Raw genomic sequence first — 21,581 nt, 5'->3', positions numbered from 1 at the left:
TGGAGAAAAATTGCTGGTCCTCTCTGAGTCCTATCCATCCCCTTCTAGGCAGCCTCAAGAAAGCTATTACGTGGAAAGAAACTAGGGAACCCAAAAGGGCCTGCTGTTGTGTACAATCAGTAGGCCCACAGCTCCCATAAGCCCTGGATGGATGCCCTCAAGGTGCTCACATCCCTGTGCACCCCATCAAGGCGGCTCTCTTGTGTCTCTGTCCCTTCTTTATCTTGAGCTCCATTTTAATTTAATTACACGTGTGTGCGCATGTGTGGTTTTGGAGGAATGGAGGGGTTCCACAACGTACATTTTGTTTCACCCCTAGGCCACATCCCTGCAGGTCAGTCCTGAACTTTCTTTCAAAACAAAGTAAGTTTACTTTTATAAAGTTCTTACTATGTTTTAAGCACTCTAAATGAGATCATTTGTTTGTTTCCCCCCAAGAATCCCATGAGGCAGGTATTTTTATTATCTCCTTTTTCACAGATGAGGTTATAGAAAAATTAAGCAATTTGCTCAAAATCCCACAGTTAATTGGCCAGGTTTGGATCTAGGTAGTGTATCTCTAAGGTCTTTCTTTTAACCACTGTGCTGTCACTTTTGAAGGCTCATAAAGTTCCTCTCAAGTTCAGCTTTGGCTAGAGGAAGCCTTCCGCCTGCCTTCAGGAGGAAGGAAATGGAAGAGCAAGGAAGAGATTGAAATTCCTCCTGGAACTCAAGCTCTCATCAGGGCTGCTCTGAAAGGGGTGAACCCTGGTTACCTGAGACACCCAGACTATTATTAAACTTGTACTTCCTGAGTAGAGTGATACTATTATAGTGATAAATGGGTAGCTGGAGGGGCCTCCAGTATCCTGGGAGGGAGGAGCCGGAAGCATGTTGCTGAATGTCAGCATGTTTCTAACACATGAGCAGTGCAGCCTTCCAAACCACCAGAGGCCAGGCAAAGTTTAATTTCAGACAGAGTAAGAGGATCTCAGGTCTCTTTATACCTTCTTTGGGGCTTGAGGGGGCCCAAGTTTTCCCTAGCACAGATTGCAACTCTGTCTCAAGGTTTTGAGGACACAGTTTCCTTCCAAAATGATGAATGGAAAACTAATCCAATAACAAGTGTCTGTAAACAGAAAGCAACATGGCAATCTCTCTTTCCCAAAGCATCTTGTTTGGGCAGAATGTGCTTGGACACAGCCATTGTCAAAACTAGGGGAAAGACGGTCTTGATAGTTTCCTGGGGGAACTGCAGCTCAGTCAGGTGACTGAGACAGGCTGCATTCCCTATGTGACACTCCATGTGTGGGGGTGATGGTGATACTGGTGGTGGTGGTGGTGGTGGTGGTGAGGGCCCTAGGTCTGTTCTTCCAGGTCCAGGTAAGTCCTCACAGAAAAGACAGCTCCAGCCTGAGTATCTGCGTGGCCCTTGACTTTGACTATGCAGAAACAGAAGTGAACTCTGGGCCACCGTGCATCTTTTCATTAGGTTTCTTTCCAGAAAGTTGGGCTATTCCTGCTTCACAAACTGTCTCCAGCACCTTAATCTGACTACTATCGGCAAAGATGAAATGAACAAATGAGAGGTGTCACTAAAGCAACAAGATGTACAAACCAGAGCCCTGGGTTCCCTTTCCATCCCCAACACAAATGCGGGGCCTTTCGAAGATCCCTATCCACTCTCTGTGCCATCAGCATGGTGCCTTATGGGCTGTGTCTTACTTGGGGTGGTCTGTGAAAAGCCAGGGTGAGCCTGGCTTGGAGCACCCTGCCTGTGAATTCCTGCTCGTCCCTTGATGCTGTGTGCCTTCCAAGTTGGCCAACCTCAATTTCCCCAGATCTAAAATGAGGATAATCCACAGCTGGGCTCTGGCGCACAACAGGTCTGATTCCCTCTCGCCCCCATTCTTTTCCCGCTTCCTAGGGACCGCGGGACAACTGGCGTTTCTAAGGTTTCTCGTCAGGCCGCCGGCTAGGCGCAGCTGCTCCAGCCAGGACCCGAGGTTGTGGCATCCCCCATAGCTGTACCCACTGGGCTGGACTCTCCTCCCCAGGGTGAGGGGACATGGTCTCTGCGAGCGTTCGACGCGCCCCTCGGGGAATCCCCGCGGCGACTCTGAGCTCCCGCGCGTGGCACCTCGCCCCCACCGGCCACAGTTCGCGCCGCCTCCCGGCACCAGCCCCTTGGCGGCCGCGGCCTCCAGGCCAAAGGAATTTTCCTCTGGATCCTGCTAGAAGCCTCGGCGCCCGGCATGAGGCAGCAGAAGGGCAGCCCAGCGCGCGTCCCCGCACCCGCCCGGGAAAGTTGGCGCCGGGCGCCGGCGGGCAGCCGCAGCCCGAAGTAGGGGCGCTGAGGCCCGCACCCCGCACAGCGACGGCCCCGCGCCACCCCGCGCCCGGCCGGAGCGGCCGCCAGCAGCTCGTCCACTCACCGCAGGGTCTGGCCCGGACCTGCCCTGTCTCGCTGCCATCGTCCGGCGCCCGCGCTGAAATCCGAGCTCCCCCTCCCTCGTTATCTGCTGGGCGGCGCGGGGAGCGCCAGCAAGTTACGCGGCATCTGGCTAAAAATACAGGCTCCCTCCGCTCCGCTCCGGCGCGCGGGGACCCTGCGCTCGCTCCTCGCTTTCCCGGCCGCCCGCCTGCCAGCCAGCCGCTAATGGAATCTCTTCATTTTCTCTCCATTATTATTATGTCAGATGGGAAAGTTAATGCGAAGCGATCTCCCAAGAGAAGGCACCTGCTGCCAAGCCCAGCGGAGGGGGTGCGTGAAGGGTGCGGGTGGGGGTGCGGCCCGAGCTGCAGGTGCCGGCCGGCCCCGGCGGGCGCAGAGCGAGCGTCCTGCTGCTGCAGAAGGGAGGCACACACGTCCAATGGAGGTGAGGAGCTCCAAGCTGCATGGCGCTCCCGCCCTGCCTCCTGCTACCCCGGCTGCCCTAGTGAATGGGCCCCGGAGCCTGCAGAGACGGCCAGGGTGAGCTCAGCAAAGTCTATTTATGCCCCACAACCAATTTGCATGTTTTGAGCTCTTACATCGTGTCCTGAGATACCGGTTAATCACCCTATTCCAGATTCTGCCGGAGAGCCGCCACGCGAAATGAAGCTGAGGAGCAAAAGGCAGATCTGTTACTACCGCCTCACTCCTCCAGTGTGAGGGTGTTACCGAAATACCACCCAGGGCACGCTCCCAGTTTTCTGCTCTGGGACCATCCCACCATTTCTGAGCTCATTTCAGGAGTGGATGTGAAAAGCATGTCAGGGGCTGGCAAAGTCTTAGGGGTGACATCAGGGATTGTTGAAAGCAGGCTCAACTCTGAACAGGGAGAAATGATCAGCAAAAGCCATGTCAGGTGAGAGGGCCCCTCACAGTATTGCTTGTTCAGGTCATAGATGTTCTGTATCATGGGTCTGGCCTCAAATAACAGTGGAGATGCAATACGAATATTCTTTCCCCCACTTTGCTGCCTGACTTACAGTACAGTATAGCTGTGTGTCTGTGAGGAATAAAGGCATGAGCACCTATTAGCTGCTGGACATTACCTCATTTAACCCTCACAGGCACCAGAAAGATAGACAATACTATTATGGTTGCATGGATGAAGAAACAGCCCAGAGAGTCAGGACCAAGGAGACCACTGGTAAAGAGTGGCTCCTACTGGCTCACAGCCTAATTGACCCCAAATCCCAGATTCTTCCACTTCCTAACAAAAGTTCACTCAGTGCTAGGAAGAGATAGATGGTATGGCAGGTGCCCTCGAAAATTAGGAAAAAACCCTGAGTCTGTGTTACAAAATAAGGTGTTCATAGAGCCATGCTGCAATGGGGGTGGGGGAGGGGTGTCCCAAAGAAGTGAGATAAGTAAAGATCAAGAAAAGTTAGGATGTGGCCAAAAAGATCAATCTGAAGTGTACTAATACAATTAACTCCTTGCTATGTGAAAAAAAATGATTTGAAGACAGCAACATCAGAATTCTCTGGGTCTTCAGCCCTTGACACTGTTGGAGATTGAACTTGAGGACAGGCAAGCTCTGGAAGGAGATGGAAAATGCCCACTTTTTGTACCAAACAGCAGATGTTGGTCTAGAGGGGGCAGTCACTGGAGCTCATTCTCCCACCTTGAACACATTGCCTAAACACTCGCCCCATGCCTCTTCAAAATGCCTCCCAAATTTGCTAAAATCCTCTATACAGAGAGTTTCCATTAATAAATTATGGTTACTGGAACAGCCCTGATTCCAGCCCTGGAGAATATCTCAAGGGATTCTAAAGCACTGTTCCAACATTAATATTTAGTGTGAGAGAAAGTGCCCTACTCAAATGGAAAATGAATAATATGTATAATACTTTCAAAAATACAAATGCAATGGACTTACACAATGAACTGGAAATTTTTCAACTATTTGAGGTACAACTGACTTTATGAGTTGCATATTTAAGATTCACAATTTGCTATTTTGATATACATATACTTCTATGAAACCATCACCACAATTGATATAAACACATCAATCACCTCCAGTTTCTTCATGCCTCTTGGTAATGCATCCCTGCTTCCTACTAGCTGGTTTATATCCTTGTCAACACTTGGTATGGTCAATCTTAATTTAGACATCCTAACAGATACATAGTAGTATTTCACTGTGGTTCTAATCCACATTTCCCTAACAATTAGTAACATCTTTTCAGATGCTCATTTGCAGTCCATATATTTTCTTCTGAGTATCTGTGTATTCTTTGGCCCATTTTTTAATTGGATTGTTTGCTTTCATATTATTGAGTTTTGAGAAGTCCTTATATACAGAGTATCTGTCTTAAAGGTGAGACAAACTGAAATACTAAAAGCAAAATTTTAAAGTTCAATAGCAAAAAATGCCCTGTCCATTTTTGGTACCCAGTTCTTCTAACTCCTAAACCCAATTTTTAAAATATTATACAATGGAATAGATTATATACAATCACAAAGAAAAAGATGAGGTAGTCACAATGGACCAGAAGCTGAAGACAACCCATAGCACTACGAATGTAATGGGAAAGATGTATTATCAAAAGACATTAGTACACAGGACTGCCAAGAATCCTTGACATTAGCCATGACATTAGCCTCATTCAGGCTGAGGCTCTGAAACTTGGATATGTCAAGAAAGGCCAAGAGGAGAAGAAATGAGACAACTGTAGACTTGTTGCTCAGGAAGGCCTGAGATTAAAGGAATGAGATGATCAACATGAAAGAATAGAAGGCTAAAGAATATAGCCCTTAAGAGGAACACTTTCCCAGCACTAGAGCTGGGATCCCCAGAGTAGACTTAATTACATGGTGCCCTCTCCCAGGTAAAGTCACTGGCACCAGGACTTTTATCAGCTACACACCAGCAGAAGCAGTTTGGCTATTAGGCTCTTTATTCCAGTTCCTTCCTCCTGGCCTTTCCCGACCACTCCCCTAAGTGACCAGCACAGTGTGGGGCAGCACCAGTCCCAACACTTGCTAGCTGATGTTTGAAAGATGGCACACCAGCCATTTATGCTAGTCATAAGGAAACTATGTCTAAGAATTGAATTGATATAGAAAAGATTTAGATTGAATGGAAAGAATTTTCCAGCTATAAGGAATATAGGACTTAACAGAACTCATTATTCAGAAAGGAGTGATTCTTTGCTAGAGAGACTTCAGGATAGCAGAGGAAGATAACTCACCAATTGATATGGCAAATAGGAGCACTAGATAAATTAAATGAATTTGAAGTTTCTCTTTGGAACCTGGGGATTCAGAAAGATAAACCCCATAACGGACTGCCCCCTCAACCCATCATTACCATATCCTCAGACACCAATAATCATCCTACTTCTTCTCCATCTCCTCCCCCCACCCCATACTTCAAGGCTGCACTTTTCAATGCAGGTATTACGTGTGCTCAGTGGATCTACCAATGAGAGTCACCAGAATCACATCAGAACAACAGAACAAAATTGATGAGCTAAAGAAAAAGCTAGAGGTTCTTATAAAGACACACCAGGCCTCTTGTTCTATCCTACAGCTTCATGGACTCTGCAGGATTTTTCCAAGCTTGCTAAATACCATACCAACTGCCTCTCTGCAGCTCCCTCAGCACGCAAGCGTAATGATGTGCTGGACGCTTCAGCTGTGGCACTCTGTCCTCTAACCTGCATTAAGCTTTGTCAGGAGGGGGCCCTGTAGGGAAGAAAAGGGGAAGAAACTCACTGGGCAACACTTAAAACTTCTGGCTTCCTTCTGGTTTGATGAGGCGGGTTGTCACCAGGATGGCGGGAACCTGGGATGGTTGATGGGTACCTGCAGTGAATCCCTACATGGCTGAATCACTCTGCTTTTCCATAAAAACTGTTGGGCTTTATTTGTGTGTGTGTGTGTGTGTGTGTGTGTGTTTCCAAGCCTGGAACAAAGAATCCTAAGCAAGTAGGGTTCTCAGATGATTCTGCCCCCCCAGGATACTTTGACGGGGGAGGTGGGAAGAAGCAGGCTGATTTAAACAGTAACCAGCCAGGTATTCAAGGTGACTCTTCGCCAAAGGGACAGCAGAGCTGAGATTTGGGGCAGACTCAGAGTTCCAAAGAAGGGCATCCTGGCTCCTCAGCTCTATGGCAATGGCCATCCTGTTATACCCACCTATGGGATCAACTCAAACCTGGAACTAAATGCAAAAAACACACAAGTTGTTTCTCAGCTTCTAAAAATACTTGATGTTAATCGATCTGCAATTGAGCTGTGTATGTTTTGATAAGAGAAATTATTTTTCTCAGCTTTGGTGTCCACATCAGGAATATGAAAGCAGCTTCACCTACCTCTCCAAGTATTGTGAGAATCTAATGTGAAAATACCTAGCACTACTTCTGACACACAGTAGGTGCTCAATAAATGACAGTTGACCTTTCCACCCCCACTGTCCTTCTTCTCAACTAAAGCTTTTGCTAAACTTCTTCCCCAGAGTTATAAAGTGTTACTGATCTTGCTTCTATCCTGTAAAATTAGGGCCTTATTATTATTTAACCAGGGTCTAATACCCATGGCCAAGAAGAGGACCCCTAGTTGCCATAGCAACTAGATCTCTGGGGCTTCCTACACACTGTCTTCAATTTCCACATTCTCTGCATGGAAGACAATGATTCTCCAGTTGCATATCCAACTGAAGCTGTGCTCCCAATCCCTTTCTGCCAGCTCCTCTCACAGTATTCCTGCCACACTGTGGCCTGCCGACTCTATCTATTCTGTCCCTCACCCACACAGGGAGTCACCCCAGTCCTTAGAGGCTCTGGGTACCACTGATAAGGGTGGATACCAGGAGCTCCACCCTTTACTGAGAAAGGCCAGTTTATCAACACTTGAGAACCACCCTGGGGGGTTTGAAAACCATCAAGAACATCACTATTGGGAAACTTATTTCTCACATACACATTGCAGTTTCCCTCACTACCCTACTCCCCAATTAATTAGAAAGCATCTTTATGGAATGTTCCATGAAAAGTTCCTTTGAGGGTCTTGGGGGTGTAGCTCAGTGGTGGAGCCTCTGCTTAATCATGTGCGAGGTTCTGGATTCAATCCCCAATACCATAAATAAATAAATAACATTCAAATCCAATAAGAAATTGAGTCCAACTCCTTTAAAACTTTGTTATTTCTTTTTAACATTTATAGGAGGGTGGGGAGAGAACAGAGAGCCTTCGTTGTTTTTCTATTTAACATTGTGTAGTACATTTCCAGTGGCCAATTAGGTAACCCTGGGCATCTGCCTTTCTGGACGAAGAGATGGCAAGTATGGGGGTATATTTAGGGAGGTGACCAGAGCCGGGTATCAGGTCCCACTGTGTTGGCACTCTTCTCCATAGTGTTCCTTTTAAAAGGGTTGGCAGCCCTTGAGTCTATTTTTAGACCCATGAGAAAGGTGCTACATGGATTCCAGAGAAGACCAAATTAAACCTGGATTACTGCAGGAGGGATGGAGGGAGGGGGAGAGAGTGCAGCTGAATCTAGGATTTTTCTCTTCACTTACATACAGGGTTCCCCTCATTCCTGGGATCAGATATTGACCATCTTTCCAAAGGGATCAACTTTAGTCACATGCCCACTTTGGGGAACTGTCACATGGGATTTGATTCCTAGTGAACATTGGTTGAAAAACTTTTTTCTATGGTCTATTTCTCATTATTGAAGTTTTTTGTTTTCTGGGGTTTTTCTGTGTGTGTGGGGGCAAGTGTTATGTGTGTTTGTGGTGGTTGTTTTTGACACTGCTGGTCCTAGTATGAAAAATCAATATGAATTGTATATCTGTCAAATCATATATTCTGGAATGACCACCCTATTCAGCAAGGCAGAGCTCACAGCCTGGAGTTTGCCAATAGAAGCAGCCAAGCCAAGTCTGAGCTCCCAGATAGTCATTGTGCTCGTACCCTGAAACCTGGTCCCTTGCGCTAAAAAGAAGGGTGGGGAGTGGACCCAAATGACAAGTCTGTGGGAAACAGGACTATTTTCAAAACAGTGAGAAATAAACAGGCATCCAACACCACGGTCTCATCAAATAGCCAGATGAAGAGAACAGAATGTTTTATGTTCAATAACAAATCTCAGCTTCACTATCCATTTCTCAGGATAAGAGAGAGAACTGGATTTTCTGAAGAATGAAATGCTTTGAAAACAAGCGAATGCTTCTGCAGAGAGGTGCTGGGACTTCCAGGGAGGTGAATAAAGGCAAGGTATCTTTTCATATCCATTCATCTGGAGTCCCCATGGCACAGAAGCGCGCCACACTGGTTTCTGGAGTTAAACAGGGTTGAGTTGAGGAATTCCAAGTTGGTTCTAGAGTAACAGGAACTCACAAAATAGGAGTTTCTGAGCAGCTTGGTCAAAACAACAGACGTGAATCTTAGCACGGTACTGGCCGCACCCCAGAGACTATAAATATTAACTGAATTGGAATCTCACTGAATCCAATTGCTTTCAATTTTAAAATGAGCCACATCAGTGAAAAACAAAAACAATCAGATGTCCAGGCTGGTTGACTAATCTGTTCATTTTCCCACAAGCTGTTATGGGTCCTGTGGAAACAGTCTGGGAACCACTGTCCTTTCCTAGGTGGGGAAGTTACAGTGGCTTTCCATCAAGCCCTGGGCCATGCCACAGAGAAAGGGCCCTGCCCCTCAATCCACACCTCTCTGTTCTTTTTTCCTATAATCTCCATTCCCAGTCTATCAGATCCATTCTGCTTCTTCCCTCTCAGGCAAAGAGGCACAGAGTTCTTCAATCACTCTTACCTCCCTGCGAGGGGGTAAGAAGTGGGATGTCATCAAGGTGCACCATCAGAATTCTAAGAGAAACTGCCATCATCCAGTATACTAGCCCATGCCGCCTAGCTATGCTTCATTCTCTCCACAGTTTGAGGAATGGGTTGCATTTAGAACTGACACTTCAGAACATATTGCTGATTGGGGAACCCAGACTACAGGGGAAATGACACATTCTGCAAAACATGTATGAACTGCATTGCCAGAATGGTCTCATTTACTAAAACTACCTCTGGAGTTTCCAACATCATGGAAGCCTTCCTCTGCAGCCTGCTGTATGGGAAGAGGAAGAGTATACATTAGAGAAATTGCAAAATTAAACTCACTTTGATGGTGCTACATGGAAACTTTTTTTTTTTTTTTGTAAATGGGCTTGAGTACTCAGTGAGCCCCATGGTTCCAGAGTTTCTGAAGGATGCCCCAGGTCTGCTCAGACAATCCTGTATGGCATACTCACCTGGAGCAAGCCAGAGTCCTACCCTTAGAAATGCAACCCTGTCTTATAGGAACCATCATCCAGGTCTGGAAAGGCTGCCCAGTGATCTACTCAGGATGATCCACTCATGTCTCCCCTATATCAACTTGCAGGGAAAGAGTCAGAATGGGTGACCCATTGCCAGCCACAGGAATACCTGCCTAAAGATTCCAGTAGGGCCTGTTTCTGAATAAGGCCAAAGAAGTTCCAGAAAGCAGATGCTAAGCCTTCTAAGGTAGTTCTGGATCTTCAGCCCAAGATGTGCAGTTTGACCAGCCTCTGGAGCATAGCTTTTCCATCTTGGGGAGGCAGCCTGGGGTCATCCACTAGGAAATTGGCCTGGAAGGATCATGCTTTGGGATCCCTTCCATGGCTTCTGGCCCATGAAAATTCACTGTAGTGACAATGAGATAGATGGAGAAGCAGGAAGGGGAAAGGGCTTTGCAAAGAATAATAGCTAAAATTTATAAGACAGGCATTCTTCTAATCCCTTTCGACCTCTTAACACTTTTAATCATCACCATCCTCCAGTGCAGTGGCTACTATTATTGTCCCCATTTTACAGAAGCAGCAGCTTAGGCACCTTAAGTCCTTTTCTCAAAGGCACCCAAAGGTAAGATGATGCTCTGTGCTCTGGTGCTGAAGTAGAGAGCTGCTCTACATTTTGCCCTTTTCTATGGGCCTAAGAAGGTTTTCTTGGGGGCAAGTGAGAAAGTGAATTTTAACATTCTCCATTAGGAATTTCTCAGTCTTGGAAATTTGGGAATAATATAGGCATCTTTATTAGTTTGACCTTTTTATACTGAAAAGACCCCAGCTACTGGTCAGATGCATATTCAGTTCGGAAATGTCAGGCCACTGTTGACATGAAGCTTGACCCTCCAGGACTTGATAAGAGGTGATTGACCAGAGTTTGTCCTTCCTGAGAGCAATAGGGAAACAAAGGCTCTTGGGACAGTATGGTTGATTTTAACCTGTGCATTCTGAATTCTCTGGAATAGAACAGTAACACCAATCCTGTCTTCTCAGCCACACACCTTCTGAACAAGGTGAAAGAAACTCCAGAAAGCAGATACTAAGTCTTCCCAGGCAGCCTTGGACCTTCAACCCAACAAGTGCAGATGAAGTAGAAGGAACCACAGGACCCTCTGCAAAGGAACCCACCTCTTCCCCTTCCTTCAGACCCTGGTGACCAGGGGTTGATCTGTTGGCCAAATGCTGATTTCCAAGGTTTCTTCTCTCCTTCCAGAGTCAAAACATTGTGAAGCCATTGAATAAAATTAAAACACTAACAGCCTACTGACTGGCTCTAGATTTTGCCATTTTCACAACTTACCAGCCAGACAAGTTCTTTCTTCCAAGAATCTCATAATCTCCTTTCAACAGGGTGCTTAACAGCTACCCCTGGAAAAGAGCTTGGCATCTGCCTTCCACATCCTAGACCTATTTTCTCTTTACTACCAAGGCAACAAGAGCAGGTGCCACATGTAAATATGTCACATGGGAAGCATCATATTATTCTTAATAATTGAATCGAGACCATTATCTTTCTATTTAATCCTCTTGTGAATTCTGGCTGGCTCCTCTCTTGGCTATCTTTTCATACAGTATTTATATCACCCCTTTTATAATTACTTAAATAAAAGAGGAGCGAATAAGCCATACATCATCAGCTACATCTTCACTTCTCTCCCAATTCACACTTATCTGCGGAAAACCCCTCCCACACTGGGTGAATCCTAAGGGATGTTGTTAAATTGGACAGTTCTAACCTGCACAATAATGAAGAGAGTCTACATGGTCTGTTTTTTAGACTTTGGCTTCTCATCTTTTAAAAGAAATAAAATGTTGAAGCTGTATTGATGTTCTTCCATCTCTAAAGTTCTATGACTTTATGAAGTGAAAACCTTATTTCTACTCCAAAATCAATCTTGAAATTCACTTCCATAAGCTGCTTTTTAAAATGGCCTTGCTCAGCACCCTTGACCTTGAACTTCTAAGTAATGTCACATACTAGAGAGAGAATAGGAGAAATGGGCAGTGAATCAAGTATCACTAAAATAAAACAAAACTCCCAAACAATTATCATTTTTGGAATGACTGGGCTGGTTCTTAGGCTCCACAATGAAACAGTTCCAGGATTTCTGAAATAAGATGCTAAGATGCCCATTAATGATTTCAAAGGAAACAGTCTTTAGTGATTTTAGGATGAGGGTAACAGAGATAAATTACCAATACAAGAACCTGGGGATATTCAATAGATATGCTTGTCCCTATTCATATATTCTTTGATTCACATGTGAGCTATTAAACTGCCATGTACAATCTGAGAGCCTGGTGGCAAACAGAGATATGGGTTTTCTATGGTCCCTGCTCTTGGGAAGATCACAAACTGGCAAAGGTTAAAGCTGTAACTAATGGAAAATAAATAGGAAAAGGGTCAAATACCCAGTAAGACAATAGTTCAGGAGATGCCCACGATAGTGTTGCAATTAAATACCAAATGAGAGGTTACAACAAGGAGCCCTGGGAGTTCAAAGGAAGGATTGATATCGGGGGAGTCCTGGTACTTAAGAGAGATCTTGTATGCAGCACTGAGATTTGAACAGAATCTTAAAGGACTGCCAGGTTTCAGGAAATTGTGTGGATCAATTTCAACACCACCCATGCTTGTTTGGAGTCTAGGTGGGGTCTAGGTGTTTGGTTCTAGAAGAGAATCCAAGAGAATGCATGCTTCCTGATCTCCCAGATAGAACAAATGGATCCAGAAACAAATACTTGTAAATTAAAATACATATGCTATGTAACAAAATTAATGGACCTACCCTTGGGAACAGTGTGAATATTATGCAAAAGGATAATTCATGCCTAACAACAACATCACTTTCAAAATTTCATATGTCTCCTGTCCTGAGATTAAAGGGCATTTCCATCCCATACAAAAACTTTACGTGAAGAGAAAACAAAATAATTTTCAGATTCATTCATTCATTTAAAAATATGTGTGTGCCTGCCAGGTGCCAGGCACTGTGGAGGATCTAACAATGAACAGACAAAATCCTGCTCTCAGACACATACATTCTAACATGAGGAAGGGGAGGTAGATGGATGAGCAGTGAGACCTACATTCTATCAGGAAGTAGTAGATGCCAAAAGGGAAATCAAACAGGAAAAGGGATGGAGAGCCATCCATGGTGTTAGATAGCATTAGATATGGGAGACCTGGGGGTGGGGTGTGGTGGGGTGTGGTGGGGTGGGCTGAACACAGGCAGGGAATGGTCATTTTGTACCTGGACAGGCAAACTTGTGAGAGGTAATGATAGTTGTAGAACATTCTAGTGCTCACTCCCACCATCACCAAGATATGGTCCTTAATCTGGAAGGCTCTCTTCTGTACCTGTAGATTCTATGCAACTTTTGATGCCCTAAGATAAGAAGCTAGAGATGCTGGTGGAGGAACCCAAAGAAAGAAAAGATAGTAATAGGTAACATATTGGGGGTGCTAGGCACTTTTCTATGCACTTTAAAAGTGGTAACTCAGCTAACCGGTTAATACACAGCGACTTTATAAATTAGGTGCTCTAACTATCCTTCTTTTACAAGTAGAAAGCAGAGGCACAGAGAAGTTAAAAAATCTTGCTCACTGTCACACAGCACAATTGGAGCCAAGTCTGCAGTTGTAAGCATTCTGCTCTAGTGCCTTAAAGATGTGGACTGCAAGACCACAGAAGAACAGAAAACTCAGGAACTCTGAAGAAGTAATGGTAAGAGACTCGACATCTGGCTGCAGTGGAGATGAGAGATGGCCTTGAGAAGTCTCTGTTCTCTGCCAGCAGCCTGCCAGGTTGCTCAGCAGTACTCTGTCCAGGCCACTTATTGAGATTGCTATTCAACATCACCCAGCACCTACCCTGCACTGGGGCCAATTGGGGACACTGAGGTCAAAACAGCTGAAGCTGTATCCTCCCGGGCCCCCCATTGTCCGGTTCTCCCTGGACACACCTGAGTGTGTCCAGCCGATCCTAGCAGATAGGAGACCCAAGTTTACCTCCTCTGAATTTTTAACCAATAACTTTCAATTATTTCCTCTTAGACTCCCATTGAATTCATAAATAGCATTAACATTTTTCAAAGGCCTGTAGGAGTTTGTTGAGTTAACCCCAGTGACTCATTATTACAGCATCCAGCTCATTTTCCTCTCCTCCAGGGAATGAGACATCCTCCTACATCCCGCCCAGGAAAGGGAGGGGAGCAGACTCTCCTCTGAGTAGATTTGTCCCCCGTCCCTCCCTGCCAAAATGGGCTGATGCTTCTTGGACCCACAGGGTGATGGTTTTCCCCAGTCTGAGGCCTGAATAGCTCCAGTAGTTTTCCAGACCACCCACTTGAAAGGAATGTGTGTCTACATACGTGTGTGTGTGTGTGTGTGTGTGTGTGTGTGATCAGTGAGACCAACAGTAGATTAGAGGGTTAGGCTCTGGAGGCTGAAGCTGGGGGTAGGGAAGGATGGTGAGGAGGATAGACAGCTGTTAGACTCACTGTCCTTTCCGTGGGCAAATGTATTTATAGTTTACTAGACAAATTACTTAAAGGGGATATAGGCAGATGGTAGTGGGGAGAGAAACACTACTGAAAAAAAAAAAGAAAGAATGTGTGGTTTTGGCATTGAGCTTCTAATCTCATCTCACTAGAAAGCAGGTGAAATCCCTAACCAGAAGTGCAAAAGAGAAATGTTCATGCTCTGTTCTACATTTCTGGAAAGCCTCCCTCTCTGGAAAAAAATATTGCCATTTTCTGTTTTAATTGGGGACTCCATTTGGAAGGTAGCAGAGAGGCAATCAAAATGATGGGAGGGGAGTTCACTTGAGGTCTGTGCACCCTCAAAGTCTCTTTAGCAGCCTCAATCTTCCCCTGCCCTCTGCAGTTTCCTAGAATGTCAGCAAGCTCTGGACCATGTACCTACCTGCCAGGACTCCCTGCCTAGCAGCCCTTCCTTAATTGGAAAGGCCACCATGTCAGGCAATTCCAAGTGACTCCTCTTAGGCAGTGTGCCACATGAAGCCATTCCCCTCACCCAGCAGAGTTGTGCAAGGCACTGGTTGTTTGGGCACCACATCCCAAGGATCCCAGGCATAGAAGCACTTTGAGGACCCCCTGTCCAGCCTCTGAGCCCAAAGTGCAGTGCAGGTTTCAGCACTCCCTACCTCCCCACCTTCCTGTCTATGCCCACCCCCACCCTCTGCACCTGGCCTCTGCCGAGGAAAACACACAGTAATTGCCCACTCAAACAAATGTCAAGGTCATGCAAAAGGTGGCACCAGAGACCAAGGCTTCTGTCTCCTGGTCCAGCACAGTCCATGACACTCCTAGAGTCTGCACAGATGGCCCCTGTCCCTGACCTGAATGGATGGGAACTGAACTGAGGACACAGAGACCAAGAACCAAAGGAACAAGGTGGGGACACAAATCCTGCCCCAGTTTGGAGCCCCTCAGGCCTGAGAAGGGAGAGCAGAGGGTCCTGAAGGCCAAACGGGGTGGGAACAGATGTCAGTGTCAGGGTCCATTCCAGAATCCAGGACTGGGAGGTGAGAACAAGTGCTGGGGGTAAGAACAAATAGGATGGGGGCTGTGGGGACATGGCTGATGACAGAGCTAAGGTCTATGTTAGCACCAGGGTCAGAGTGGTAAGAAACTACTCTGTCAAATTGGGAATGGAGCTAAGTAAACCCAAGGATTTAAATATTTTGGATTTTAAATACCTAGGAGCTCAGTAACTACTCCACGAGCCCTCAGCACTCACCGGCACCAGCCTCAGGGCCTCAGGAGCCCTTCAGCAAGGAGCCCTGCCCTTCCCCATGTGCCCTCTAAGCTCAGACATTAACCCCTCTCCCCTGCACCCAACTTATTCTGGGAAAGTCCACCCTCACTACTGGATTTTCCAATGAAAGAAAGAACTATGCATTTCCATAGAGAACTACTCGACCAAACCTGCAAACACTCAAGGCCAAAATGCAGGGCCATAGTGTAGAGAAGCCCACCTCTATCAGGTGAGGATGTGGCTGGCATTTCTTGGGTAGGTATTTCAAACTGGGAGAGCAAAGCTGGTATCTTTCAGGGCCCTCACGGTCACCCCATCACAGGCCCCACTAACCAGCAAGTCACTGAACCCTTCTTATCCCAGTTTCCACCTCTGCAAAATGAGATTTTATTTCCCAGTGAGAACATTATGTGACTCGGTCCTGCATCCAGCAGGCCTGTCTCCTGAGCATCTGTAAGGCTCTCCCTGCTGGCAGGTATTTCCCTAAAACTCAGGAGGGACAGGGATGGCCTGTTGAGAACCATCTCAGGTGATCTCAGATTCCTGGTGAATCAAGCTCTAAGCATTTTATCTGAATCAAAATCAACTAAATTGCATAAATTGATTTTTATTTCATCTTACACATTTGGAGTTAGAACCGCTCTAATCACCTACACAAATCTAAGCAAACAACGTACAAATTTGGATCCCAAATGAGAAGAAAGATTCTATCTGACTTAACTTATAAAATTTCAAGTATTTCATTGACTTGATCATTAGGCACCAACTGATCAGAAAGTCCCAAGATTTCTAACTACTGTATCCAAATCAAATATGCATTTCTAAAATATCCACACTGAAAAAAGCTTCTTTGCTCATTCCAAATCCATTTCACCTGATTGAATGATTTTTCTCATTTCCACTGAGAGCTGTTAAACCAACCATGCAAACTATCAAAACCCCACAGGCACAGGAGGAAAAAAAAAATTGACAACATTTGGATAAGTCAGTCCTTAGCAAACAAAAGTGTACCTGATTGAATGTAGCACATGAAGTTTTTGTTAATCAAACCCTATTTCCTCTTGAACTTTTCTATCTGATAATCAAGTCATTAAAGGGGATCATTTTGAAGAATCCTATTCCTGGTCCATGTACCTGTTCCTCTTTTCAAATGCTTGACAGGACTCTCCCCATTGGAGAATCCAATTTGCTGGAAAGTTCTTTCTTACCTACAATCAAAATCTGCTTTCCTGTGACTTCTACCCACCCCTTTCTCTGGCCCTTGTCTTGGAACACACCAGGATAAGTCTCTGCTTTTGCTGATGGCAACCTGGTACAATTGGGGACTTTTCTTCAGCCTCTTGAATCTTATTTCTCCTCTGTTCCTTCAAATTTCTCCCAGCCATGGTTCCAGACCTTTTCCCTTGCTGATTACCCGCTGCCTACATGATGTTCCAATGATCAAAGTCTCTCTAAAATCAAAACCTGAACATAGTCTTTGCAATGGAACCTGACATTGTGTTTCCCAAAGTGTTTCCCCAGGAATACTAGTCCTGGGCAATGTCACCTACTCCAGCACAAAAGATGTGCAGGACAGTGTATGTGGAAAGTGTGAACCCTGTCTTTAGAGTCTCAAAATGAAGAAGCTTTTTAAAGCTCAGAGTGATTGTGGAGAAATCTGATTAATAGCATTTATTTTATTTTTTTAAAATATTTTTAGTTGTAGATGGACACAGTACCTTTATTTTGTTTATTTAGTTTTTTTATGTGGTGCTGGGGATCGAACCCAGGGCCTCATGCATGCTGGGCAAGTGCTTTACTGCTGAGCTACAAGCCCAGCCCTGATTAATAGCATTTAAGCTAATGTTTCTCAAAAGTAATTAATAATAAATCTTTATTTGCCTCTTGCTTTGTGGGAGGTTGGTCACCTTCACTCTGACTGTTCTCCAACTGGTGAAGTCTTATAACCCTTCAGTATATTCCTCTACCTCTCTTTTTCACCCTACCCCCATCCACACCTGCAGCCCCCAGCTTTTCTGACGCCCAGGAATTAACAACATAAAAATAAAGAACTTATATAATAGCTAACTTGTATTTTATAGATTCCTTCTTAAAGCAAAGCATCCTTTTGGGATATAATTAATAAATGCCTCAATTTTTCTAATTTGTGCATGTGAACTTAAGCATAATAAAATTGCATCTCTTCAGTAGGTACCATAATGCAATCCAAAACTGCCACCTACCACAAGGATATTTTTTAGATGATGGATGTCTGTCATTAAATCCACTGACACATATGAGAAGCAGGCTGAGAACTGGAAACATTTTCAGATCCTTTTAGCATGTGAGTGTATCTGGATCTATTCTGTTGAGGCATTTTTGTGCCTCCCACAAAAATTTTTATGTATGATATTTTTTCACATGCACTTGGGAGATAACTCCTTAAAGAAACCCCATGATGAAACTTTTGCAAAGTAAATAAACATGCTGTAATGCAGCTTTTTTTTTTTTTTTCTCTGTTTTAGTACTGGGGATTGAACCCTGGGGTGCTGAGCTGCATCTCCAGCCCTTTTTATTTTTTTCATTTTGAGACAGAGTTTCACTAAGTTGTTTAGGGACTTGCTAAGCTGCTAAGACTGGTCTTGAACTTTTGATCCTCCTGCCTCAGCCTCCTGAGTCACTGGGATTACAGGTGTGCACCATCATACAGCTGTTTTCTGTTTATTTGTTTTAACTTACATAGGTATTGAGGTGGTTTTGGTTTTGGTTTTTGTGGATCCCATAAGGGTTCGTGGAAGGAATGGGCAGAGTAGGTGATATGAAAAGCCCCAAAGCAGGCCCTGTCATGCCACACCCTTCTGCAGGACCAAACTCTCTCACCCTTGGAGTCAGCATTTGGCGTGTAGGCTTCCAGGACTTCCAGGTGAAATGCCCTGTATGACCCCGGAAGAGTGATGCTGGCGTCTTCCAGCCCTCACCAGCCTCTGCCTCTTTTTTCTCATTCCTATTTCTGCCACTCACGTGAAAGCAGAATAAGATTCTGGTTAAGACCCAGGCTCTGGCCAGGCACAGTGGTGCACGCCTGTAATCCCAGCAGTTCACACCTGTGTAGAGCTGAGAACGGGGCCTGGCTCAGGTCTCCTCACTTTTCTTGCTCACCTCCTGAACAACTGCTTTCTGTTTTAACTGCTAATACCTAAGACTCAATTATCCATGATTCTCCCCTGGATCATTTGGCATCTCCCTCCTACCTGACCTCTCTTCCCCTGGGTTCCCCTCCATTCAGCTCACACTGGGCCAGGTTCAATATCTGATCCACAGCCAGGATCCTTAGGCCCAGAGCCCTCCATTGCTCCTCGCTGCTCTCAGGTTCTTCAAACACCCTGGCCCTTGAACTTCCACTTTCCAGTCAAATTCCTGCCCCATCTCATCCCTCTTCTCTTTCCAAGCCTTGAACTACTCTGAAATGCCTGGCCTGCTCTGGGTTCTCCTGCTGTTGTCTCCTCAGATTCCCCTCTACTCTCACAAGGCTGCACCAGACCTGTCTCTCAGAACTAACCTGGTGCTGCTCTCTATCTGGGACTTCCCTTGATTGCCTCAATTGGCAATAGTCTCATCCTCCTCTGACTCTCTAAAGCATGTTATCCCTTGTGACAGGTCCCTTCTTCATTCTGGACTATTGTTGTTTCGGTCCCTGCCTCATAGCCCCTTGCAGGTTTTAAGCACTTTAAGAGCCACCAAGATACTTTCTATCTGCGTCTTCCCAAAGCCTTACCCATCTGGGGTTTTCAGTGATTGCTTATCAGCTCTAAAAATGCCACAGAGCAAGACGCTAAAGGAACAGTAAAGGAAACAAGTCAGGACAGGGCATCAGGAACAGGGACCCCCCCAGCGAGGGATAGGCAGGACAAAGGGGGCATCTCAGACAGCCCTTCATGTTGTCCCTGAGCCCCAAAAGAACTGCCTGGAAAGGAGACTCACTGAACTGGGGACCATTAAGACAGGCTCCACCTACTTCACAGTTATCAGTAATGTCCCTGAGCAGGATGCAACCTTACCACTAAACAAACAAACTTAGTTGCCAACAAGCAAAACCAAGACCCTAAGCAACAAGTTGAAGCTGCCCTGGTCACCACTTGCTCTAAATTTACATCCCATTTTTTTTCAAAAAAGCTAGAGATGAAGTGCCCAATGGCCATGATTCAAATGAGTGGAGCAGAGAGAAGGGGCTCCTTACAGCTATCCCAATTCTAGATCATCTAGATACCACTTTGCACCAGGTAAATCCAGAACAATCTGTGAACACTGCTCAGTGCTGAACACTGGACCCCTCTGTGGGAGTCAATGTCATGTACTAAGATCACTGTTTTTCACATAGAGAAACAAGGACATTGAAAATGAAGTGATATTTCAAAATTCCACTGGAAGACAGTCTAGATGGAGACTAAAAATTGAAACCTCCCAACTTAGTTCATTATTCCATCTGCAGATGTTTTTTTGAAACCAAATCTGAGAAAGATTGCTGTTCTAATAAAAGGCTCTTTCCATGGGGGATTCCATAAAGGGAAGAAGAAAAGTGATGGGGGAACAAGTCCTACTTAATGAACCATTCAGGGCAACAACCCCAACACATTTTCACACATTTCACACAAACAAAGTCAAGTTCAGTTTATTGGTCATTCATTTTTAAAAAACTACATGTATTTATTTATTGCAAAAGATATCTCAAAGCAGTGATGGGTTAGCCAGCTACTGATAGAGGCCACTGCCCTGAAGGGGACCAGAGGCTGAGGAGAGGTGGAAGGCCAGGAGAGCTGGGGGTGGTGCCTGCTCTGGTCCAAAGTTGGGGCAGCATTCAAATTGGGGCAGAGAAACAGGGAGGAAGAGTCAGGCTCAGACTGGAGGGGAAGGGTCTGGTCTGCTGGTGATTCTATCAGAAGTTTGAAAAAGTTGGATTGGAAAGTTCCATGCCAGCTGATGATCCTGAATGGCAATTCACACGCATTTGACAACGAGATGTGATGGCTTCAGTATGAGAGAATGAGCTGGACTTTGTACCTGCACAGGCCTCAGACAGAATAGGGGCCCTGGTACTCTGAGCTCTAGTTAATCCTCATCCTCAACCTGATGGTGGTAGCTGGGAGAGGTGAGGAAATGGGACTCTTTGATATAACATTATCTTTCAGGTGGTAAACCACCAAATCAACACAGAAAGCATGATGTGAGTTAGCATCAGACATCCTGGAAAGGCAGGATATCTCCCAAATAAACAGCAGTCAGAACATGGCTTATTTGATTAAGGAGAACTCAAAGAAGAAAAGGAAAAATAATAATGGCCCAAAAATGACAAGTCTGCCAAGACATCAATGCCGAACCATCTGGTACCCCCAGTGGAGGTGGCTCAGTTGCCACAATGCTCTGGCCCAATAAGCCTAAAAGTGGCTTCAGAATCTTTATCAAAACAGCATCCCAGCAGCTGCTATCAAATAGGCTAGCATTGACATCAGGCAATGAGACTCATTTTCTATTCTGATGTTGTTGAATCAGCAATTTGTAACAAATGTGATGCTCCCGGCTATGAGCATGAATGATTCATCAGGCCTTTCCAAGTCTTGATGACATATTCTTCAAGATTATTTCCCCTCCTGTTTCTCTGATTGCACACTTACCAGGACCCTGGCTCTAACTGATTGGACATTTAGATTTTCTTAATGGAACAGAATTCACTGACCAGAGAACACTGATGAACAAGAACACAAAAGAAGACCAAAGGACCAAGGGAGTCATATTTCTCATTGTGAAGTTCACATGCTGATGTGAACACAAGACATCTGTGAGTTGTGCTGGCATTAGGTCAGTGCCCAGACCCACCATCCTCTAGTTATGCCTCAAAATCAAGTCATGGGGGCTGGGCTCAGTGATAGAGTACTTGCTTAGGTGTTCGATCCTCAGCACCACATAAAAACTAATTAAAGGTATTGTGTCCATCTACAATGAAAAACATTTTTAAAAACTCAAGTG

The 21,581-nt window shown here is 45.3% G+C and overlaps 1 protein-coding gene across 3 annotated transcripts in view; it reads right to left on the bottom strand.

The window, feature by feature from the left end:
* Window positions 1-2,872, bottom strand: part of Ank1 (ankyrin 1) — a 98,351-nt gene extending 95,479 nt beyond the window's left edge. For all 3 annotated transcript variants that reach the window (XM_076853808.1, XM_076853809.1, XM_076853810.1), the window contains exon 1: window positions 2,415-2,872. In XM_076853808.1, the coding sequence (XP_076709923.1) occupies window positions 2,415-2,453 (39 nt within the window). In that variant the 5' untranslated portion in view covers window positions 2,454-2,872. The remainder of the gene's footprint in view (window positions 1-2,414) is intronic.
* Window positions 2,873-21,581: the final 18,709 nt, after the last annotated feature.

Source organism: Callospermophilus lateralis, chromosome 4, assembly GCF_048772815.1.
Source record: "Callospermophilus lateralis isolate mCalLat2 chromosome 4, mCalLat2.hap1, whole genome shotgun sequence".
Taxonomy (NCBI): domain Eukaryota; kingdom Metazoa; phylum Chordata; class Mammalia; order Rodentia; family Sciuridae; genus Callospermophilus; species Callospermophilus lateralis.
The sequence above is the reverse complement of the archived record's forward strand: the minus strand, read 5'-3'. Positions and strand labels throughout refer to the sequence as shown.